The following is a 22,375-nucleotide window of genomic DNA, read 5'->3' as shown; positions in this document are numbered from 1 at the left end:
ATTGACCAGAGTTCCCCAATAATTGTAAACAGGTTGATACCACACTAAACATAGCAGACACAGGCACTCCTCACCACATGGACACTTTTCCTTTATATCAGCAGGTACAGCTCCTACTACAAACATGGAGCATAACCACCACCACTACCATTGAGGACATGGAGGATAGCCAACAGTGCCAACATGGAGGGTAACTTCAAAAGGCGGAGAGCTGGCAGAATGGTTAGCATGCTGGGCAAAATGCTTAGTGGTATTTTGTCTGTCTTTACGTTCTGAGTTCAAATTCCACCGAGGTCGACTTTGCCTGTCATCCTTTCAGGGTCGATAAATTAAGTACCAGTTGCATACTGGGGTGGATCTAATCGACTGCCCCCAACCGCCACCTCCCCAAAAATTTCAGGCCTTATGCCTAGAGTAGAAAAGAACATGTAGGGTAACCCTCCATTGACACAGAAGACAGATACCATTAGTTTTTAAATTGAGGAGGAGTGGTCATCATTGGAAAGAGAAGGTGGAGGAGGATGAAGCATTAAAGAATGCTTAGATTATTAATAAAGTTAATAAAATCCTGTGCCAGACACACAAAACCTCAGAATGAATTTTAATATAATGAAAAATGATTGCTATAGATAGATCCATAAATAGATAAAGGAGCCAAGAAACCCCCCACCCAAAAAGTGTTTCACCTGAATGGTTAAAATCCTAAGAAAACGAAACTGGTAACCCTGAAATCAGTGAAGGGTGAATGGAAGTCATAGCAGATTCTGGTTTCAGAGATCCTTGTCTACAAAAGCCACCAGACATTGTTAGCAGCAAACGGCAACACTCATGCGACTGATTCCAGTCTTTTCTCAGTGTTATGAATAGCAGCCAAAACAATAATTGACTGAGAAAAGAGGAGGGGCAGGGGAAGGAAAGAGAGAGTGTGTGCATGGCAGAAATAGAGAAAGTAAGAGAGAGGGAGGACAAAAGAAAAGGAGAGAGAAAAAAAGAGAGAGAAAGAAAGAAAAGAAAAACAGGCAGTGGAAAGAAAGAAGTATGAAGGAAGAATGAAAGAAAAACAGAAAGAAAGAAAGACAGACAGAATGAAGAATTTCTATTTGATATTTTCAATTCCTGGAAATCAACACTGTCTCAATCTGGTTTTCCTTTTCAGCAAATTAATGGAGTTTATTTTTCCTGTTCAATCTATTGATATTGCCTTTTGTCGATTGTTTATACTTGTTTGGTGTGTGTACTTTTTTTTTATTTGATGCTTCTTTCTTTATAGCATCTAAATCTGATAATTATAGTGTTTGCCTTGTTTCGCTTGGCTTTATTTATTCTCTTCTCACGACCACCACCACCATCAGTCTTCGCTCTTATTCCATTGAATGCAATTTTGTTACTAGAATAGCTGAGGTTCAACTAATATTTATTTTATTTTATCATCCAAGTCAATAGTTAGCAACTATTGTAATGAATTCAACAGGAAAAGACTAATTGTATTATCTCTTATCGCAATATTATCTTGAGGTTATCATGGCTGATTTGACAGCCATCTCCAATCAGCAGCAAAATAGCTCAATTTTCTTACTTAATTGACTGTCTAATGATTTAGCTGAATTAACACTGGATATTTTACAGGTGCCTTAAGATTAATTCCAAATTTGGTTAACACCTTCCTCTCCCGGTAGTTAATATAATGTTCACCCCTCAAGGAGTATACTTCATAATTTAACTACAACCCATTCGCATTCATTAAACTGAAACCAGTTACAAAGCCTCTAGGAGGTCACTGGATCTGTTAAAAATAGCAGTAAAATCTTCTTCAAACAACAGTTTGCCATTGGATAATGTCATCCTACAGACACTTTGTCTGTGAAGAGAAGAAAGCACCACAGATCACAGCCCTGTTTGATTAGAGCAGAGCTAAAGCTAAACATGTCCGGCCCAAATCAACGACTTTCTGTCCATAGCTGCTCCCCCTACTTCTTTCTATGTAGCAACTCTAACTTTTTGGGAAACGGTTTTATTGTAAGGGAAGGACTGTGCTCATGGCCTTGACAGGTCTGGCAGAGGCAGCCAGAGCAAAATGGTTGATGATGTTCTTGAACAACTGCAAGATGAGAGCTGTAGAGCATAAAAACATTGACCCCTGCTTTCTGTCCCTTACCTTCCAAACCATACAATTTTGATTCAATTCTTTCTCCATTTGGGACCTCTTCTCTCTTAAACAAAGCAGTGTCATCAAGTCCCTCATCCGTGTGGCTTTCAATGAAACAGTGAAATAGCAGAAATCCAGAGTTCACAGCCTTCCTTCAATATTTTCTCATAAAACTATTGTATTTTGATCTATGACACAAACTGATGACAATGAATATCTGAGATTAAATGTAATATCCATGCTATAAGCCAAGTTCATTCCATAAAGAAATAAAAACTGTGAATCTTATTCTTTGCCTTGTTTTATTATCTTTTTGTACTATAACACACACACACACACACACACACATACGGAAAAAGGAGAGAATATTAGAACAAGAACCAGAATAAATTTGCAGTGGCAGTAATCCTACAGAATCATATCTTAAGTTTCTTAATCACTCCAACATAATAATAATAATAATAATAATAATAATAATAATAATAACAAAGTCATTCAGGAGGATGGCTAATTTAAATATTCTACTGACAGACATCATAAGCATAGCTGAGAAAGCAGTGGAGGAGGAGGAGTCTGTGAAGAGTCTGTGAAGCTGTTATAATTTATAGTTTCCATTATAAGAACAAGAGTCAGGAAGAAAAAGAGGGGGAAAGATATAGGTTTCTAAGAATGATAGAGTCAATTAGAATGGCTTTGTCACCACAGCTTCCCTCTTAGTTACACTAATAGTATACAACTATATATATATATATATATATATATATATATATATATATATATATATATATATATGAAACAAGATAGAAACAGGACAGACAATTATAGCAGCATGGCAACAAGAGAGGTTATTATTATATGAGACAGCCAGAGTACATATAGCAGCAATATTCTAGTTGTAGCAACATGGTCTTAGTAAATAGCAATCACAATGGAATGAAGAGTTCAATGGTTCTTATAAGAAGAACAACAACAACCGCAAGACAGTTGTGTTATGGTAGTGTTGTAGTAACAACCTAACACGACAGTTATGTTGCTATAGCTGTGTTATAGTAATCCTAACAACAACAACAACAACAATCACATTTTGTATTACGGTAGGAATATAAGGAAAGCAGGCATTGCAACAACAAAGTAACAAGTCATATAAACACAGCAACAACTGCCATAGCAACATACAAACAACAACAGTACAACTGTTAAAGTTTTATCAGTTTCAATCCTTATGGACAACCATGCTGGGACATCTTCAATGTTCATGTTACACACACACACACACACACACACACACACACACACACAAAGGGATTCTGCTAAATTTCTATCTCAACAAACTGGTCAACCTGAGACAGACACTTTGCCAAAGTTCTGTATCTTGGAATCGAACTCAGAACCAAATGGTGGCTTAGAACTTCTTAGCCATACTTTGGCACCATGCTTGTTATATCTGTAAAAATATATTATTGGAGTGAAATCCTCATCTTTAGACATGGAAAGATTCCCAACCTGCCTTGAGAGCAACTCTGGCTGGTTCAATGATGTAAACTTTGTCTTTTTAAGTGATTTAAATTTAAACAAAGTACAGATCCAGGAATATGGCATCAAAATGGTGACCAATCGGATTTGAACTGGGAGCATTTTTTTTAGAGTAAGCTTAATAACTTTGTGATTCAGCAAAAGAACTGATAGAATAAGTACAAGGCTTAAAGAAAAAAAAGTACTGGGGTTGATTTGTTGGACTAAAATTCTTGAAGGCGGTGCTCCAGCATGACTGCAATCTACTGAATGAAACAAGTAACAGATAAAAGACAAAAGAGCTCTTATCTATTATGGCCATACAGGCAACTTCCAGGGAGACATGCTGCTGCTGCTGCTGCTGATGATGATGATGATAAGAAAGTGAAGGTTGAATGACCACCTTATGATAGTGACCCTTTCCACAGGGAATCTATTCTATGGGTAGGAAAGGGCTAGGTAGGAATAATAAATGCACTGTGTACCTAATGTACAGTAGAGGTGCATAAATAATAGATGGGACCTCAGTATGGTTAAATACAGATCAGAATAAAATCTTAGTTTAGCTATTTTTCAGTTTGGTTAAGAAAGCAAGGGTGACAACTGCAAGTGTTTGTGTATTGTTGGTCATCATTAGTGGAAGTATTGTCTTAACGATTGCTTATTGGCCCTGGACTAACTTGCTTAAATTATATGGAACTCTTTAATTAGTTTTAGTAACAATAATGTGAGTTTGACTATTTCCAATGGTTTCTATGTTTGAATGACCACAACAGGGTTTAAATACAATGTTTAGAGAAAATGTTAGGAAAACATAATCCTTTCTTTCTCTCTCTTTGTTTGCTTGTTTCTCTCTCTCTCTCTCACTCTCTCTCTCACACACACACACACAATCAAGGTCTAGTGATTAAAGTGTTAGCTCATGATCTTAAGGCCATGCATTCAATTCCTGGACCGAATGGCATGTTGCGTCCTTGAGCAAGGCACCTCTCCTCATGTTGCTCCGACCTGCTCAGCTGTAATGAAAGCCAGTTGGGTGCATCTCTCTTACTCTCTCTCCATCTTCAGCTGTCACAACCTGGATGACGTTTTGCTAAGTGAGGAGGGAGGGAGTGTCTATGTCTGCTTCCAACAACATAAGGGCCAATATCAATCAGTGAAAGCATGGTGTTTGTTACCAAGCCTCTGTGTGTGTGCATGCGCGCACGTGTGCAGACATGCATATGCACACAAGTGAGGAAGTTACTGAAGGTAGGCATTGCGTGAGATACAATAGACAAGCAGCAATTTGCTGAACTGTAAACCTGCTCAACATTAACAATAGATGTTGTGATGATGATGATGATGATGATGATGATGACAATGAATATTTAGGACCTTATGTTCATAATCAATGAAGTCCTCAAATTTCTCAATAACAGCTGACACTGTACAAGGTTCAAGGCCCCCAGTGAATTACTGCTTTCAGGTCTGAGACAGCACAGCTGCTATCTACACAAACATCTTGAGCTGCAACCAGAGAAAGGATAGGCAACTGACAAAACACATTTCAGTCTCAGGGCCACGGCTGTTCTGTCGCCTCTCTCTGTCTTTCCTTTGGCAACTGCAATGACCTCTGTTTCTCAGAGCCTGATCAGTCTCCTACCGTTTCCACTCAAGCATTCCCAACTCACTCCTCTCTTCATCCTTCTTATGGCCACTTCTCCACTGACCCTGCACTAACCACTGAAGTTCAGTCCTTTCATCCCCAAAATATCAGCCCTTTAGAATTTCCTTCTATCTTTCATGTAACCCTTTAGCATTCAGATCACTCTGTCAAATGTAATGCTTATTCAAGATTTCAATGACGTGGTTGCTTATTTTTAGAATGACATTCTAGGGTGGATGTGAGAGGCTGGATCTGGCCGGTTTGAATATAAAACCAGTAGAATATTTGGGTTGGATGTGGCTGGTTTAAATGCTAAAGGGTAAATAGCATTAAACTCACATATACATGTATACATACATATAGGTGTGTATATAGATATTTGTTCATTCACTTGTTTTACATCTGTTTTCCCATGGTTGTTTGGGTTGGAGGAATGCTATTTGAGGCATTGTTTTTTACGGCCAGATGCCCTTCCTGACACTAACCATTGTTTTTCAAGTAAGGAATCTCTTTCTTTCCACATGGCTTTGAAGGCATGAAGTGACTGGACACTCTGTTGATAGAAGAAACGGACAACAGCACTGCCTGTTGTCACATTTCTGTACAAGCAATCACAGGTGTTAACAAACACACATATATTTGAAATGTAAGACACGTATTTTTTAATAAGCAAACAATTTAGTCTTATCACAAGTTTTATTTTTAAATGGGCAGAAAAAGAGAACAATCTGACTAGTTTCTAATCTCATTAAACCTTCCTTCATCAGAAAAAAGCATACCCATCTCCACAGAGGGGTTATAAGCTATTTATAGTGTAGAGGAATTAAATGGGGCTGTCTCATTTATATAGTAGTGCAGGCAATGACACTATGGATTAATTAATAATGCACAACACAGTGGGATATTTTGGAGGAGGAGGGGATAATATAAATTGTTTAAGGTATGTCTTTTTATTAATAATCATATAATTTAGTCGTGCTGAGAAACTCTATGTCAACATTAAAAGAATGGAAGTAAAGAGCATGTTGACGAACAGTAACACTGAAGTGTTAGTTTAACAACAACAAACAAAAGGGGAAGAGAGGGCTCAATAACTGGTGTAGAGAAAGAGATTTCAATTTCAATAAACCACACGCGCGCGCGCACACACACACTGCCATCCTGACCTGCAGACACATGGCTGAAACCTCACAAGAATATGACACTTTTACCTAGTCTGATTCAAAGACTCTCTCACTCTCCCGCCCCCACCCCTCACAACATGCCTCACTTTCATTGCAAAATCCCATTAGTAATTTCTGTGTTACACATGAATTAGTTCCTTTTCAAAGCAGCCAACCATCTTCCACTCTCAGCTTCTCCCTAGTCTCTCCTCTCCCCACTTCATCACCATCTCTCTCCTTCTCTCTTCTTCTTCTCTTTCTGTCTGCTGTTTCCTTTACTCACACCCCCTCCACTCATCTTTAGTCTTTTTTTCCCCCTTTTAATTCAGTCTTTATCTCCTCCTCCCCCAGTCTGCCTCCCCGCCCGCCCTGTCTTCTGTCTTCTCTATCTGTCAGACTCCTATCTTCTCTTTCTTCTCCACATCTTGTCTTCTATTTCCATCACCAGATACATTCATAGCAGCATAATTTCTAGAATATAAAGCAATAAACCAAGTCTACACATCTCTTCCCCTTCCCCCTCACTCTCTCATAGATTCTTTCATTACTCCTCACTATCACCACATCATTACTCCCTCTTCTCTATTCCACTGCAAAAATTCTTTACCTCCAACAGCTTCCCTCCTGATGGAAAGTGCTTAATATTCTATTTCCAGGTGAATGGGTGTAAACACATCCAAAGCACTGTGTGAAAAGCTGCAATGGAGAATATTGGCCTTCCTCTCAGCTCTGGCTGGAGACATTCCAATTCTAAATAGATTTGATGCAGCTCCACTCAAAATCCTACCACCCTCTCACTCTATACACACACACATCTATCTATCTATCTATCTATCTATCTATCTATCTATCTATCTACATACATACACACACATGTATATATGCATAGATACATACACATATGCACATACATAAAATCTTTTACATACAGACACATCATCATGGCTTTGTAATTAAGAAGTTTGCTTCACAAGCATATGGCTTTGGGTTCAGTCCCACTGTATGGCACTTAGGGCAAGCAAGTGCCTTATACTAGAGCCCCCAACCAACCAAAGCTTTGTGAGTGGATTTGGGTGACAAGAAAGTTGCTTTCTAACCACATGGTTCTAGGTTCAGTCCCACTGTGTGGCACCTTGGGTAAATGTCTTGTACTATAGCCTCGGGTCAACCAAATCCTTCTGAGTGGATTTGGTAGATGGAAACTGAAAGAAGCCTGTCGTGTATATGTGTGTGTGTGTTTGTTCCCCACCATCACTCAACAACCAATGTTGGTGTGTTTACGTCTCTGTATCTGAGCGGTTCAACAGGAAACTGATATAATAAGTATTAGGCTTACAAAGAATAAGTCCTGGGGTCAATTTGTTTGACTGAAGGCAGTACTCCAGCATGGCCACAGTCAAATGACTGAAACCAGTAAAAGAATATGGAGGCACGCGTGCATGCGTGTGCCTCCTTGTGTTGAGATCACATTACAAATGTAACTGGGCACCACTGTTGGACAAAGTGTCATAAATATTCAGTCTTCCATGAAAACATGTCTAGCCATGGAGAAATATTACCTTATTTGACAATAGGAAGGGTATCTGGCTGTAGAAAAATCTTTCCCCACAAATTCTGATTCATACAGGAATGGAAAAGTAAATATTAAAGATGACAGTGATGCTGATATATATTTACGGTTCTCAATGCTACACACACAGACACACATGCACTATATGAAAATCTACAGCCTCAGGGCATTAAGACTACTGTCAGTTTGAAACCATTGTTATACGGTTTTCCTTAGACCATCCGTCCATGTAGAAAACTGGATCACAAAGCACAAAATCAACAGCAATTAACTACTCATGCCAAAGTTGTTGCCTAACATCTACCAAAGAAAGCATTCATCTAGAGAATGAAATCAAATTCAATCATAGAAACGTACAAAACGGGTGGAAGATGCGATGAGTAGTCTCCCCTGTTCTAAATTAACCCTTTTCAAAAAAGCTATTATACTCATTCATGAAACCACATGAATTTAATTCACATTTAATTTGATTTAACACAGAAACTTAATTAATTAGTAATTCCATTTAATTGATGTAGACTGTATATTTATAAACATATAACATGTAGACTCGTGTATTTCACTTAATCATTTAATTCCAGTCTTTGACAGGGGTGCTCTAAAGATGTGGCATTTCAAAGTAATATTCTGGAATTACTAGACAGCAACCCTACCCCAACCTCAAAACGAACTGATAATTCAGAATCAAGTTTACTGGGAAATTCGTAGTGTACACACACACACACACACACACACACACACATTTTCTGAAGACAAAACATATAATAATAAACAAATGGACGGAATGACATACTAAATGCACACACACACACCTATATATGACAGCCTGCACATATTTCTTCTAGGGGACTTCAACCTTGCAAATGTTGAATGGGCCGAGGGCCACCTTCTCTCAGGCAATGGTCAAGCCAGAGTTATGGCAGAAGACAAGCATTGCTCTAGGGGCAACACAGTGAACTTGAACCCAGATTCCCATGGTTACACAGCAAACTTCATAAACACACAGCCATCTGTCTGTCCGTCCATCCATATGTATTTAAAAATTCTTGTGTGATGCCAGAGTTTGGTTCTACCTCTCATACACTTCCTCCTCATACATTGACAACCCCCAGGCTGTCACCTCCACCAACACCCACACCAATGCAAATAATACCATTCCTCATTCTTCTCTAATCTTCTGCATTCAAGTCTTGTTCCCATGCATCCTAGATATCTTGCACCAGATTTCCACTGATCCCTCAAACAACATCTTCCATTGAGGTCATGCCAACTTTGTCCTCTTTAACAAAACCCTTCCACCAATACCTCACAATCACAGCACATAAACAGCTCACTTTCCCCCCATAACATCAACATCACACAACTCAAACCCTTGTGGTTGTTTTAAATGCTCCTCCTCCTCACTATCTTCTCGTCAATGAACAATCTGAATATAACAAGTAACCTTCCTCAAAAGATTGGTCTTTCTCTTCAAAGCAAGAAACTGCTTCACACCATTTCTACAACTGCAATCAAAGACATCCAGAGAAAGCCCACTCAGCCAAGTGGTAGGAAGTTACTCCAACTTGTGAGCCACCTCCAGTTCTGTTTGTTATTGTGCTGCTTCTATTTAGGCCTTTCCTTTGCCTCTTCTCCCCTAATCACACCCAGGCCCTGCACTAACCAATGCTTCTACTCCCTTCATCTCAGACTGTTGATCCTCAAGAATTCCTTCCCGGCTCATGCTTCCTCTACAACAGTTTAAATGAAATGGTTAATGTCAGGGATCTTTACCAGTCTTAGTAAACCCTGAAAAAGCCATGGGTAAAGCTATCTTTCCTCTAGATTGAACTTGTGTGTGCATGTGTGTGTAGAAATGGCTGTGTGGATAAGAAGTTTGTACACCAACCACACAGTTTCTGGTTCCATCTTAGTGCATGGCATGCTACTCCCAACAAGGAAAGAGTGGGAGAACAGAGCAGACAGAATCAAGCAGTGAAACCTACTGAGCACCAGTACAAACCACTACAATACTGACCATCCCCAATTAATCACTGTTATTTAAATGTTTCTAAGTCGGCAAAGCTGGCTGAATCCTTGCTGCACTGCGAAAAATGCTTAGCAGCATCTCTTCTGACTTTCCGTTCTGAATTCAAATATAACCGAGGTTGACTTTACCATTCATCCCTTCTGGGTATCGATAAAATAAGTACCACTTGAATACTGGGGTCGATGTAATCAACTTACCCCCTCCCTCAAAATCACTGTCCCCATGCCAATATTTGAATCCATTGTTATTATTATTTTTCTAATCAGATATCAAAGAAATAAACAAAACATATTCAGGTTATTTGTTATTTGATTTAAAAGAAAAAAATTTAAAAACCAACAAAAACACATAAAAAATTTTTTTCCTTCTAAAACAACAACAACAACAACAAACTGTGATATTATCAAGTTTAAGCTTGAATTAGTGTGACATGAGAGAAATTGAAATAACAACAGTGGCAACAGCCAGAATATTGTATGGCATGTGGTGACAAGTCAAAAGGGTGGTGGGGGTGGAGTGTAAGAAGGTGGAAGGAAGACGGATGAGGGAGGGGCCGTTCGAAATTAACAAGAAAGAATTAGTGATTATTTAAAATGACTTTTGAAATTTGACAGAACAAGATGGTGAGAGAGGAGGGAGGGAGGAGGGAGAGGATATTTCATCACACAAGAGCATGCAGGCCACTTAATTAGAATTCTATTAATCAGAAATGACATTCATTAGCAACCAAATGGTCAGTCATTGTTTAGCCCCAGGTGAGCATTGATTGAGCAGAGCCAAGGTCAGAGACAATCCAACTGTGGCCATTCTGTCATTTTCCCAGGTGCAAGGAATTCAAGACCACATTATCCACCCAATGTATCCTTTTTAAAGATAAGGTGTAAGTTGAGCTAGATTAGGTTACTATTTCTAGCAGGTTAAACAACCACACAGAGGAGTGTGGTAGAAGTCGTTGTAGAAGTGGTGGTAGAGGTAATAATGGAGAAGAGCAGAATGATGGTAGAAATGATGAAAACGGCGGAGATGGTGGTGGTAGAAATGAAGATGATGAGGATACGGTGATGGCGGTGGTGCTGATGGTGGTGGCAATTATAATGAATTAACATTCCAGCCTTAGAAAAAAAAAAAATAAAGTATCAATAAAACCAAAGACTAAAGAAAACAAATAAAAACATTGAATCAGTTTAGCATAAAATATTTTGGCTCTCCCTCTCTCGCTCTCCTTCTCCCTCCCTCTCTCTCTCTCTCTCTCTAACACACTAAAATTCATGTCTTATTAAGCTCTAAAGTGACAATGATTGATCTTTTCTCATTTTTATTTTCAGTTTCGGGTCATCCATCAGTTACAATACACACACACATTATTGTCATTATTATTATCATCATCATCATCAAGGTGGTGAGCTGGCAGAATCATTAGCACGCCAGACAAAATGTTTTGTGACATTTTGCCTGTTTTTATGTCCCGAGTTCAAATTCTGCTGATGTCGACTTTGCCTTTCATCCTTCCAGGCTCGATAAAATAAGTACCAGTTGACCACTGGGGGTTTAGTAATAAAAGTTGACAATTTTTTTTTATCTTGTATTTATTTTGTAAACAAATAATACAATATTACATAAGCCTTTTATAATGTTTCTTTCTTTTCTGGCAGCTGATGGCTCGCAGACCGGCACCGGTCCACAGACCACCACTTTGAGTAGCACTGCCCTTAGCAGACACCACAAATACACATATATACATGCATCCACATAATTTTAATCTGTATGCAGGGAATTACATCAGAGTATTAAGTAATACATTCAAAAGAGCTTACGAGACTAAAGACGGATGAAACCTGAAACACAGATAATATATGAGCAAGGAAGAAACAGCACTGAATGACGTTTCACAGCAGGAGAGCAGTTCCAATCAAGGGAGATAATAGATAAGAGCATTTATGCATCTGCATGATTTTATGCATCTTCCTGATGTGTGTATACATTGTTTTGAGAATATCTTATTTGTGTATATGTGTCTGCGTATAAGTATGTAAAACATGAAAACAAAAAGCAGCTGAAAAGGTCAACATTGTATTAGAGAAAAATGGGAAGGCTGCAGAAATTTTAGTGGTATAAGATGCATAATTTAATTCAGGTCTAATCTAGAAGTAAGAACTCATTGTCATCATTTAACGTCTGCCTTCGCTGCTGGCATGGGTGGGACGATTTGACAAGAGCCGGCCAGGCAGAAGCCTGCACCAGACTTCTGTGACTGTTTTGGCAGGATTTTTACAGCTGGATGCCCTTCCGAATGCCAACCACTTTACAATGTGGACTGGGTGCAACATATTGGTAATATAGTCACAATATCTCTTTAGCACATTTATCAATTTATATAAACTGCTCATAATATTTATTGATACTTTAGCATGAAAAAAAACACCATATTCACGACACAAAGCAAAACAACAATTGCAACAATTAAGAGAAAGAAAGGAATTAGGTAGCAGGAATTGAGAGTTTTACTGTTGCTCAGCTTAAAGAGTCTGTGTGTAGGGTTAGGGTTAGAGTTATGAAAATACCTAAGCAGGCACTCTTTCAAAAATGCAATAACATCTTCACTGTCTGAAATCTTGTTGGCAATTTGTACAAGAAATCTCTTTTACTTGTATTTCCTTCTCTTAAATGTTATTGATGTGTAATTGTAGCAATGTCCCTTTCTCTTTACTCTCTCTCTCTCTATCTATCTATCTCTCCTTAATGCTATTACAGTCCTCCTTCTCTTTCTTCCTTTAAATGTTGTGATGACAACAGTTTGTCTACACTGTAATCTCTCTGTGAGACTGTCATTATTGCTGGTTCAATGATTAATATGTAAACGAAGTGTGTATGGAGCATTTAGTAGTTGTATAAATAATTAAAAGAATGATAACATGGCCTCGTTTAGTATGTATATCAATTTATAGGAATTGATCACAGCATTGGCTGACATTTTGACATGAGAAACTGCCATATTCATAGCAGGAAACAAAACAAACGACAATGGCCTCAGATGATTAAGTCTTCATAAGACTTGCTTTTCTTTTTGACTCTAAGTAAATATTCATTGATGAACATAACCGTATGGGGTAAGACACTTCTCATGTTTATTTCTTTCGATTCAAAGTGAGTAACTCGTAATATTCATCGCTGAAATCATGATTTTCTTTCAATCTCTAGAAACTATAGTGTTATTTGATAACATTCTTTAAAACCCAGTTTGGAAAACATGTCCCACCAGCATTATGGGGAGTACCACACCATTATGACAAATACAACAAGCCACCATGCATGCATGCGTGTGTGTGTGTGTGTGTGTGTGTGTGTTTACATGCTGTCATGACTGGGTGGTTAAGAAGCTTGCTTAACAATCATCACGAGGTCCTAAGTTCAATAATCCTGTGTAGAATCATCATCATCATCATCATCATCATCATCATCATCATCATCATCATCATCATCATCAAAAGTTTATTGTCCATTTTCAATGCTGGTACAGGTCAGATGGTTCAACAGGAGCTGGCAAGGCCAGAGAGCTGCACCAAGCTCCAGTGAGGTCTGTTTTGGCCTGGTGTCCTCAGCTGGATACTCCCCCCCCCCTCCTAATGCCAAACACTTTACAGAATGTGCCCCACTGGGTGCTGCTCTGATGTGACACCAGCATGAGCACTTCTTACATAGAACCAGCACGTAGAATGTCTTATGTCATAGACTTGGGTGAATCGAAGCTCTGTGAGTGAAACTGAAGAAACTTATTCAATGGTTTCTGCTTGATGCTATTACTTGTGTCAGATGGCATAAACGCTGTTCATACTCCATCCCTCCATCCTCACCCACATCCACTCACGAGGCTTTGGTAAGCATCTCGCCCGGCATGCTAACAATTAATACTAATAATAATAATAATCCTTGCGAGGAGGTGGTGGTGGTGGTAAGTCAATTACATCGACTCCAGTGTATAACTGGTACTTATCTAATCGACCCCAAAAGGGTGAAAGGCAAAGTCAACCTTGGCGGAATTTGAACTGAGAACAGACGAAATACCGTTTAGCATTTCAACAGCAGTGCAAACGATTAATAATAATAATAATAATAATAATAATAATAATAATAATAATAATAATGACATCAACAATAATAATGGTTTCAAATTTCAGCACAAGGCCAACAATTTCGGGGGGAGGGGTGGTGATATAAGTCTATTACATTGACCCCAGTGGTACACTGGCATTTATTTTATTGACCCCGCCCCTACACCAAAAAGCATGAAAGGCAAAGATGATGTTGGTGGAAATTAGGACTTAAAGATGGACAAAGTGCCACAAAGCATTTAGCCCAGCGTAACAACTATTTTGCCAGCTGGCAACAACAACAACAACAACAACAACAACAACAACAACAATAATACTGATGAGAAGTAAAAATGTCTCACTTATTTTAATTGTTTTTAACTACTGATTAAATGTTCGCTAATTACTTTGTGATTAATTGATGTCTTATTAAAAGTACTTGCTGAGGAATTGTACTTGCTCTAAACATTTCTGGTCCACCTGCCTAAAAACTAATTACACACAATAATTAATAATTTCTAATGTAGGCACAAAGCCACACGTTTTGTACAAGAGGGAACAGACAATTTAATCAACTTGAAGGACTTAACTATAATTTATTTTGTTGATTCCAGAAGGGAAAACAAATTCAATCCTGGTTAGAATTGAGCTAAAAAAAAAAAAGGAAAAAAAGAAAAAAAAAAGAAGAGGTATGAAAATGGACAACTAATTAAATTGAACCTACTATTTCTTTCACTGAAAAGGATTAATAATTAAAAATTGACCCCCAAACTATTACTGGTATTTATTTTATCAAACTAGACAGGATCTGAACTCAGAATCTAAGGTGTAATATATGGAACTAAATACTGCAAGGCCTTTAGTTCTGTACTCCGGCAATTCTTACATTGGTACCACCGACCGACCGACCGACCCCCTGCTGCTGTCACCATCAATAATGGTTTTTGAAATTTGGGAACAAGGCCAGCAGTTTTTCAAGTTGATTGACCCTGATTTTGGTACTAATTTTATCCACCCTGAAAGTCAACCTCAGCAGCATTTGAACTCAGAGCATATAGACGAAATGCTGCTGAGCATTTTGTCTGGTGTGCTAAGACTCTGCCAACTCACCACCCCCTGCTTTCTAATTCTGGCACAAATCCAGCAATTTTGAAGGAAGGGGCCAAACTGATTATGTCGATCCCAATGCTTGACTGGAATCTTATTTTACTGACTCTGGAAGGATGAAAGGGCAAAGTTGACTTTGGTGGGATTTGAACTCAGAATATGCAAGCATTTTGCTTCATGCTCTAATGATTCTGCTACCTCACTGCACTCAGTAATAATAATAATAAAGTGTTATCACGTACATTGTTTTGTCTTGGTATAAAAAGATGGGCTACAGCAAATATTCTGCTCAATAATAGAGCTTAGCTTGTCAGTTGTTCGACCTTAACCAGTTAAGCATGTTCCTTGGTGGCTGACGATATGTGCATCTCTGATCACGAGCAGAAGTAGTTGGGGAGCATCATAGCCATGTGTTGAGAGGAATTCTTTGGGGTTTTAATAATTCACCTTTGGATTCCACTGAGGTCGACTTTGCCTTTCATCCTTTTGGGGGTTAATAAAATAAGTACCACTTGAGTGATGGGGGTCGATGTATTTGATTTACACACTCCCTCGAAATTGCTGGCCTTGTGCCAAAATTTATTATTATTATTATTATTATTTTCCTTCTTTCAATTTTGTTTCCATTTCTTGCCAAGTGTCTTTTTGACATCTAGAGCAAAGAAACTCACTGTATACAATGTAGGCCATTAAGATAAACACATCAGATTGTCCATTCACAAAGCCAAGTTATGTGTGTGAGAGAGAGAGAGAGAGAGAGAGAGAGAAGAGTAAAAAGAAAGAAGAAATTCCCAGCGACAATGCTCTTCTCGTGTGGCAGAGCAGTTACTTCTCGCATGGATGGTCAGCCAAGGATCATTCACAAATATTTTTCAATTCCTTTTTCTAATCATCATCATCATTAATCAAGGCAGCAAGCGCTGACAGATTCATTAGCATGCTGTGCAAAATGTTTAGTGGCATTTTGTCTGTCTCTACATTCTGAGTTCAAACCCTGCTGAGATTGACTTTGTTTTTCATCCTTTTGAGGGTCGATAAAATGAGTACCAGTTGAGGATGGTGGTGGTGGTGGTCAATGTAATCCCCACACCCACACCCACCCACCCGCTCCTCTGAACTTGCTGGTCTCGTGCCATAAATTTGAACTTATTCCTTCTGGCTGTTTACTTTCTCATTTCAAATCCCACTGAGTCAACTTTTCAGGGTCAATAAAATAAAAGTACCAGTCAAACACTGGGGTCAATGTAATCAACTAGCTCCCTCCCCCCTCAAATTTCAGCTCTGGTGCCTAGAGTAGAAAGAGTTATTATCATCTAAAGGGAATAATAATAAGAATAATCCTTTCAGCTATAGGCACAAGTCGATTACATTGACTCCCCAGTGTTTCATTGGTACTTAATTTAGCGACCCCGAAAGGATGAAAGGCAAAGTTGACCCCAGCGGAATTTGAATCATTGTTGTTGTTGTTGACAAAGACCAAAACAAGAGTAAGATAATAGATAACTTCAGGCCCACCTATTCAATTATATTGACCCCAGTATGTGACTGGTACTTAATTTCAATGAGCCTTTAATACAGAGGACCTATTGCTCTCATGCCATCGGTGATGAAGAACATTGAGCAGTAACAGCTAGAGATTATGAAAGCTGAAGTAATTAACATACATAAATCTCAAAGGATGTAAAATTCTTTGTCAGAGAAAAGAAAGAAAGGTGAGGAAAAGAACTGTTTTTAATTCCACCACAAAATAATAAGAAGATGGCGAAGAAGAAATCTACTGCTGCCACTGCTGCTTCAGCTGCTGCTGATGCTGTTGGCTGTACTTAAGCAACTCATTGTTCTAAATTATGCCAATTTATAGCAGCTATATACAATAGTTACTCACATGGCTTGGAGAGAATGTAACACACATCCACATATATACATGCAAGCACACATACACACACAGATACATGAAGTGAGAAAGTGTGAGGGGAGGGTGAAGCAAAGACAGAGAGAGAGAGAGAGAGAGAGAGAGAGAGAGAGAAGTGGATGGCTGTAAACAAACATTCATAAGAAACTAGCGAGATAGCCAAGACAAACACAATCATAATAAAAGTACACAAATATATTTTCATATGTTATAAACACACACACACACACATACATGAAGACATGCATATATTATATATTACACACACACATATACACATGTCTGTGTGGTGTGTGTGTGTGTGTATATAGATATAGATATAAGTAAAATACAGTGTTTGCAACAGGCTGAATCAAGGTCATAACCCAGTTTGTCAAAAGATCACACTGAGTCTGCAACTTGGGTGAGAGTGAGAGGAGGAAATAACAGTGTAGATATACACATACACATATACACGGCTATAAAGTGAAACCCCCCCACCCCAATTTTGACAATTGACAATTGGCAATAACTGAAACCCATCCCCACCCCCTCCCCTCCCAAAGACAGATAATTGTAGAATGGTCACACTTGTATCTGGAAAAGGTCACACTGGAAAATAAACAATTGCTAAAGGCTGCTGATCTCAGAGGATCACAGCACACATGTGAAAGCAGAGAAGATGATGATATGCTAATTGAAATACACTTTATACTTGAGAGTGTGTGTGTGTGTGTGTGCATGCATGTATACGTAATTATTATTGTTATCATTATTATTATTATTATTATTATTATTATTATTATTATTATTATAGAGCTGTGGATGGCAAAATTAGTAAATTGACTGACAGTGGTGTTTAGTTACATCCCTTAACGTTCTACTTTCAACTCCTGCCTAGGATTACTTAAGCTTTCATCCTTCCGGCAGGGATAAAATAAGCAACATTATTATTGCTGCTGTTGTTGTTGTTGTTGTTGTTATTAAGGCAGTGAGCTGGCAGAATTTTTAGCACAGTGGACAAAATGCTTAGTGGCATTTCGTCCATCTTCACATTCTGAATTCCAATCTTGCCAAGGTCAACTTTACAAACACACACACATACATACATACATACATATATATATATATATATATATATATATATATATATATATATATATATATACATACATATATACGACGGGCTTCTTTCAGTTTCCGTCTACAAAATCCACTCACAAGGCTTTGGTCGGCCTGAGGCTATAGTAGAAGACGCTTGCCCAAGGTGCCATGCAGCGGGACTGAACCCGGAACCATGTGGTTCGTAAACAAGCTACTTACCACAAAGCCACTCCTACAAGCCAATCAAGTACTGGGATGATACAATCAACTTGTCCCACCCTTCAGTTACTGGCCTTATGCCAAAATTTGAAACAACAACAATAGTAATTTCTTTCTGCTATAGGCACAAGAGCTGAAGTTTCAAGAGAGATGGATAGCAGTACACAACTGGTATTTCTTTTATCAACTCCTAAAAGATGAATAACAACAACAATAATAACTTTTGCCAAAGACTGGATTTTTCAATTTGACTCCGTTCTATTTTTGGCAATGACATCTGTTAGTTCCTGCCAAACCTTCCTCCTCAAAAAGCACAGTTTTTTTTGGAACAGGGAGGAATTAGGTTAGGTTAGAGGTTCTAACAATACAGAAGATGTCAATCACAACATACACTTTACATATAATAACACACCCACACACTTATAAAAGTTTTGTTGACTGTTGATTTCTCTCTCACACTGAAAGGAGAAAGTAGTGGCTGTGTTGAAAGAGGTGATGAAAGAGAGAGAGAAAGAGTTGTAGATAGATAGAGAGGTGAAAGATTAGGGAAGTGGAAGCCAGCAACTTGTTAGACAGTCATGAGTAAAGAGAGTTCTATGTAAGGAGGTATGGAAAGAGTGAGGGTTAGAAATAATGTAAGAGAAGTGGAAAGAGGAAAGAAATCTCTTCACCAGAGAAAGGGAAGATAATTAGAGAGGTAATGTGATGAAATAACAGAGCTATAAAGAGCGAGAGAAATGTAAGGTAGGAAATGACTGTTTTTAATAATTGCAGCTGAGGAGGGGAAGAGGCCAAAGTAATAAGGATTAAATAATCAAGAACTGTACTCAGGAAACATTGTTTTACAATGTTTGTGAATTTCCTGATAACGACTTGTATACATGGATTGATAACATCATATATATGCCCTCCTCCCATCAAATCATAATCAAATGGAATTGCTGAAAGAAAGGTCTCAAGTATTAAAATTGGTTTCAAAACAAGATTCTATTAATTCATATTCAAGTCACATGATCTGAGTTATCAGACATACCCTCACTCAAGAAGACTCATTAATCCACCGACGACCAAAAATAATGTTTTATGTAAGCAGGGCTCCAGTTTGGTACCAATGCACAAGAAATAATGACTCACAATAAATCAGATTTATATCGCAAAGCAAATAAATACTAAATACAGCATTAATTTATAAAGGTTGGAAACTGGTTGGAAATGAAATGCAAAATCTGTCAGTTTTTAGTTCTGGGCAGAACAATAATTGGATTTGAAGATATGTTTCTTCCAGTTACCTCCCCTCCCCCCTTGGAATCATTTTCCATTTCTCATTTTAATCCCTGTCTGCACTACTTTAGCCAATCACCTCCCTTTCTGTGCTTTCAGCCATTCCAGTGCCATTCACAATTTGTAACACCTCTTATACCTGCTATAATTCTCAATGCTACATGCACACACATGGAAGTGGAGGGTTCTTTTATATAAGAACACAAAATGTGCAATAGACACCCATGTTAGAAATGTTAGAAATGTCCGTTGTTAAATAGGATTTACAGCTCCTGTTTGCCAGAAAAATTCCACATCATCTGCCCAGTCTTGAACTTTTCTTAACCAACTGGCATACACCTAAGTGCTTACTGAGGAACTTCGAATCAGAATCACCTCCTAATGTTTGAGGCAAAGAACTCAATGTCATCAGTCACATGACCAATCAAAGACATCCAACGCTTTCGAATATCCTTGCTGTCGTTTTATTTTTAAGTCCCTGAAATCAACTGAACAAAACCATTACCAATGTGGAAATAATCCATTTCACCAACATATAATTATACATACATATGTGTGTGTGTGTGTGTTTATAATAAATACATTTGAAATGATATAACAAAGATGAAATAAAAAAAGTTAAGAACAACAAACGAAAAGAAAAAACTCAACTTTTCTTACCTCAAAGAACCTTCTTGTCGTCTTCTCTTGGGTTTACTTCTGCCATCATCCGTGGTACTCCGTTGGCGTTTCTTGTGCATGGCGGTTAGTGGCTCGTTTTCTGATTGAACATAATTTATCACAGAATTAGAGGAAATGCTATCTATGCTAGTCTGTCTGTTTGAGTCCGTACGACACGCTTCAGATACTCCATCATCCATCACAGTTGACTGAACATTGTGGCTCTCAGAAGTCACTTCGTTTACATAATCAGTGTTGGCCAGATCTGCCGGTGATTTCGATTGGCTGTTATCAGCATGTGATAACCAATCAGCTTTAGTCCTCACCTGTCCAGCCTTATGTAATCGTTGAACACTTTGGTTCACAAGTTTACGTTTTATCTTTTCCACAGCATTTTTCGAATCAGGTGAATGTTCAGGGGAGGCTAGCTTGGTCTTCCCTTTGCCTGTTTTGTTACTTACCTGGTTTTGCAGATTTTGGCATTCCAAGCAAGATTTACAGTCTTTTTTAGCAGTAGAAGATTTTGCTGTTGATGACGATGATGATGATGATGATGATAAGAATGATGATGATAATGATGGTGGTGATGATAGTGAAGATGATGATGATGCAGCAGTTTCCACTGTAGCTGGCATTGATGCTACTGTGGCTGATGTTGTAGTTGTTGTTGTTGTTGATGAAGATGAAGAAGATGATGATGATAATGATGATGATGATGATGTAGTGATGCTAGTGTTAGAGGCTGTAACCACTGCTGCTACTGTTGTTGCTGGCGTTGCAGCAGTAGCAGCTGCTGCTGTTACTCCTGCAGTCGACACTGCAGCAGTTGCTGCCAGTTTTGTACTCTGTTGACGAGAACACACACTTCCAACACTGCTGCTGCTATCAACAGATGCAGCAGCAGCCCCACGGTCACAGTCCGTTGAACCGTAGTTATAAAGTCTTGAGTCCTGTACAACTGTACACCGAGATTCAGATAAACGTGGAGCATCTTTCTGACCATCTTTGGATTGCTGTACATTGTAATTCTCTAAAATGCAGTTGGACTTCACACTATTGTTGGTGAAACATTTGTTCTCCTCGTAAGATGACTTCCTGGAGCATTTAGGGCGGCTGTGTGAAGAAAATGCCTGTGAATGCGACAATGAGCTGGAACCATCTAGCGATGCCATCTCACTGCATGATTTATCCAATTCATATGAAGCTGAGTTCTTATTGTTATTCACAGTAACTGGTGTCTCAAGAGACTGATAATTATTTTCCATACCTAGAGATGAAAAAACACAAAGAATACACATAGACATCCACACATCGACAAAAGTAGCTTGAAAATATCCTAGACATAATTATGTGACTGATTTGCCATGCATAAATACAGAATTAATGACCAAAACATTATCTACACAACGCTTTCACAGGTACCAGTTGGTATCAAGGATCCCTAGTTATTGCATTAATTCTCTCTCTGAGAGAGTAACACATTGTAATATTTTGTTATTCAATTCCTCTGGCAGTTTATCTACACCAAGTGAAGGTGTGTAGCTAAGTGGTTAGGGTAATTTGGCTCACAATCATCAGGTCGTGAGTTCAATTCCGGCCAGCACATTATGCCCTTGACAAAGACGCTTTATTTCATGTTTCTTCAGTTTCCCCTCAGCTGGCAAAAATGATTTGTACGCGTATTTCAAAAGAGCCAGCGTTGTCACATTCTGTGTCATGCTGAATCTCCCCCAGGAATATGTTAAGGATTATGCATGTCTGTGGAGTACTCAGCCACTTGCACATTAATTTCACAAGTTGGCTGTTCAGTTGATCGGATCAACTGGAACCCTCACTGCCATAACCAAGAGTGCCAGTTCTTTACCACCACCACCACTGTTGCTGCCACCAACAGCATCACTCTGCCTGGAGAAGGCAAAGTTCAAATCGAAGCAGAAGTTGAACTCAGAAATAAGAG

At 38.5% G+C, this 22,375-nt stretch overlaps 1 protein-coding gene across 6 annotated transcripts in view; it reads right to left on the bottom strand.

Moving 5' to 3' along the window:
* LOC106884485 (uncharacterized) overlaps window positions 1–22,375 on the bottom strand; it is a 99,434-nt gene that overhangs the window by 34,577 nt on the left and 42,482 nt on the right. For all 6 annotated transcript variants that reach the window (XM_014935894.3, XM_014935895.3, XM_014935896.3 and 3 more), the window contains exon 3: window positions 20,419–21,685. In XM_014935894.3, the coding sequence (XP_014791380.2) occupies window positions 20,419–21,685 (1,267 nt within the window). The remainder of the gene's footprint in view (window positions 1–20,418; window positions 21,686–22,375) is intronic.

This window comes from Octopus bimaculoides, chromosome 12 (assembly GCF_046866305.1).
Source record: "Octopus bimaculoides isolate indiv1 chromosome 12, ASM4686630v1, whole genome shotgun sequence".
NCBI classification, from domain to species: Eukaryota; Metazoa; Mollusca; class Cephalopoda; order Octopoda; family Octopodidae; genus Octopus; species Octopus bimaculoides.
Note: the sequence above shows the minus strand (reverse complement) of the source record. Positions and strands in the feature narration are given on the sequence as shown.